Source organism: Vombatus ursinus, unplaced genomic scaffold (genome assembly GCF_900497805.2).
Source record: "Vombatus ursinus unplaced genomic scaffold, bare-nosed wombat genome assembly UNPS02000577.1, whole genome shotgun sequence".
NCBI lineage: Eukaryota > Metazoa > Chordata > Mammalia > Diprotodontia > Vombatidae > Vombatus > Vombatus ursinus.
The window spans coordinates 20,460,243-20,462,755 of record NW_020940355.1 but is presented as its reverse complement, the minus strand read 5'-3'; the positions used below and the strand labels follow the sequence as shown (position 1 = coordinate 20,462,755).

The window sequence follows — 2,513 nt, the reverse complement described above, 5'->3', positions numbered from 1 at the left end:
CAGTGCCAAGGGGCTGTGTGCCAAATTATAACCAGATCTCAGCCCCATGGTCCAAGTATTAAAGATGCCCTGAGATTTGAGTGAACCTGACTAATGGAAAACATATGGTAGGTTGTGAGGTTTTTTCTTTTTACTCCAGAGTTTCCATTTTTACTTCAGTAAGGGAAAGAGCTCCTGGAGTGCAGGGTTTGGGGTTGCCTGAGGCATGAGCTCATGTAGCATTGACTGGAGCTTTAAATGTGAACTAGAAAGTACAGTTCCCAGCTTTTCTGGGCCCAAATGAGGCATCAGCCTGTTGTCTTAAGCTGCAAAGTCTGCTCTAGGGTTTAAAATTAAAATTCTCTAGCTAACTGATCAACTTCTTCCTGCTGTCCCTGTGAGCTTAAAATTTGAGAAGTGAAACTTAACATTTCACCTCTGCAGGGGGGAGGTGGGGGAACAGCCCTTTTTTTGTCTGGTTTGTCTGAGGGTGCTCTGGATGGTATTTTGAGACTCACAGATCCACACCCTGCCATCATGAAGATTTTTATGGCTCCTTTCCTTGCATTGGTTCTGTCATGCCCCAGCTGCAGCAGCAAATGGACCACACACACTGCCTGCAAGGATAACAAATTGGAATTGCTTTACCAGAGTTGCGGTGAGGTCTTTAAAATCATCCATTTGTGTTTATGGTACAATTAAGGCCGCCAACAGAGGGGAGTAAATTCTTAGTGGGAGGAGGGGGTGAGTACTACTACCAAACTCTCTTTTCCGACTGTTTAACATGGGCCTTATTCCTTTGGAAGGAAATGAAAAGGGAGATGGAAAGGAGAGACAAATGAGAAAGAAGGAGGAGAGGGACAATGAGAAGGAATAGAGGGGAAGACAGAGAGGGAGAAAGAAAGAAAAAAAGAGGAGGGAAAGAAAAGAAAGGGGAAGGGAAGGGCTAAGAAGAGTAGAAAGGGAGGGTGGAAAGAGAGAGGGGAAGAGGAAAGAGAGATCCTTTTACCCAGGAGAGCTATCAAAGGAATAAAACTGTTCTAACAAAGTAAATGTTTACTAGATTGAAATAAGGAAAAACATCCACTACCCAGTTCAAAGACAATTCAACAACAGAAAGTTGTATAACTGTGATGTTTTTCAAGTTTATTGGATTTGCAGTTTGTGTGAAAAAAAAATATATCGTTTCTTCTTCCACATTACTAATCACTCCAAAAAGGGTGAAGGATCCTGCAGATTCCTTCTCTTTTCACTAACAATTCTGAGTGTTAAGGTAGGGCAGGATCTTAGCAGATCTTGAATCTGTTGCATCCCCCCTGCCTTTGTTGGGGACTCTGGAAAGGTTAAAGAAAATCCTCTCCACGTTGGCCTAGCTGGGAGGGAGATGAAACTTGGTCCTGCCTAAGATGAGAGTACGCACACAGAGCAGGATGGGAGGCCTTTCTCGGCTGCCTTGGAACTCCTGGTGGAATTTGAGCCAAGTAATAAAATTCTAGTGATTCCACCATCTAAAGGATCACAGAGTTAAAGCACTTGCTGGATACTCAGGATACTTAAAGTTAAAACTACCTGTCTTTCTTTTCTTTTCCTTTTACCTCTCCCCAAAAGGAGAGGTGCATTAGGTTGGTTCCACCTCACAAAAGAAATTATAAATGTTTGAATGCCAAAATATTGCCTTCCTTGCTGCCTGACTTCATTGTGACTATGATCATTTTGGACACTTTTACTAGGATAGATGGAATAGGCCCCTTTTTTTCATGTACATGAATTGACAACAAGGCTGAAAACAAATGAGCAGACCAGAGAGTCTTTCTCTAATTCATCCTCATCTCAAAGATTCTTTTAAGCTTCCTCATCTGCAAAATGGTGATGATAATAGCACCTACCTCACAGGGTTGTTCTGAGGACCAGATTAAATAGACAGACAGACAGATAGGTAGATACATATACACATACATAAATAAATAGATAGGATAAATAGGATAGATAGATACATACATAGATGTATAGATACATAGGATAGATAGATGGATGGATGGTTAGATGGATAGGATGGATACACAGATGAATAGATAGATATATAGATAGGTACATACATAGATAAATAGATATGCTAGATAAATACATAGATACTTGGTGATAGATCAATACATAGACACATGGGAGAGATAGATAGATACGTAGATAGATACGTACATATACACATCATAGATAAATAGATATATAGATATATAGACACATAGATGATAAATACATAGATACATAGATAGATAGATGGATGGATGGAAAGATAGATAGGATAGATACATAGATAAATAGAATGAATATATAGGATAGATAGATACATATATGATGAACAAATACATAGATACATAAGATAGATGGATGGATGGAAAGATAGATAGATAGGATAGATACATAGATAAATAGGATAAATATAGAGGATAGATGCATACATGATGGATAAATACATAGATACATAAGATAGATAGATAGATAGATAGATAGATAGATAGATAGATAGATAGATAGAT

The 2,513-nt window shown here is 38.8% G+C and overlaps 1 protein-coding gene across 2 annotated transcripts in view; it reads left to right on the top strand.

Moving 5' to 3' along the window:
• Window positions 1-438: 438 nt before the first annotated feature.
• LY86 (lymphocyte antigen 86) overlaps window positions 439-2,513 on the top strand; it is a 139,161-nt gene continuing 137,086 nt past the window's right edge. Inside the window, exon 1 of one of the 2 annotated variants that reach the window (XM_027864095.1) lies at window positions 439-637. In XM_027864095.1, coding sequence (XP_027719896.1) covers window positions 517-637 — 121 coding nt within the window. In that variant the 5' untranslated portion in view covers window positions 439-516. The remainder of the gene's footprint in view (window positions 638-2,513) is intronic. The other variant, XM_027864013.1, reaches the window with a different exon arrangement.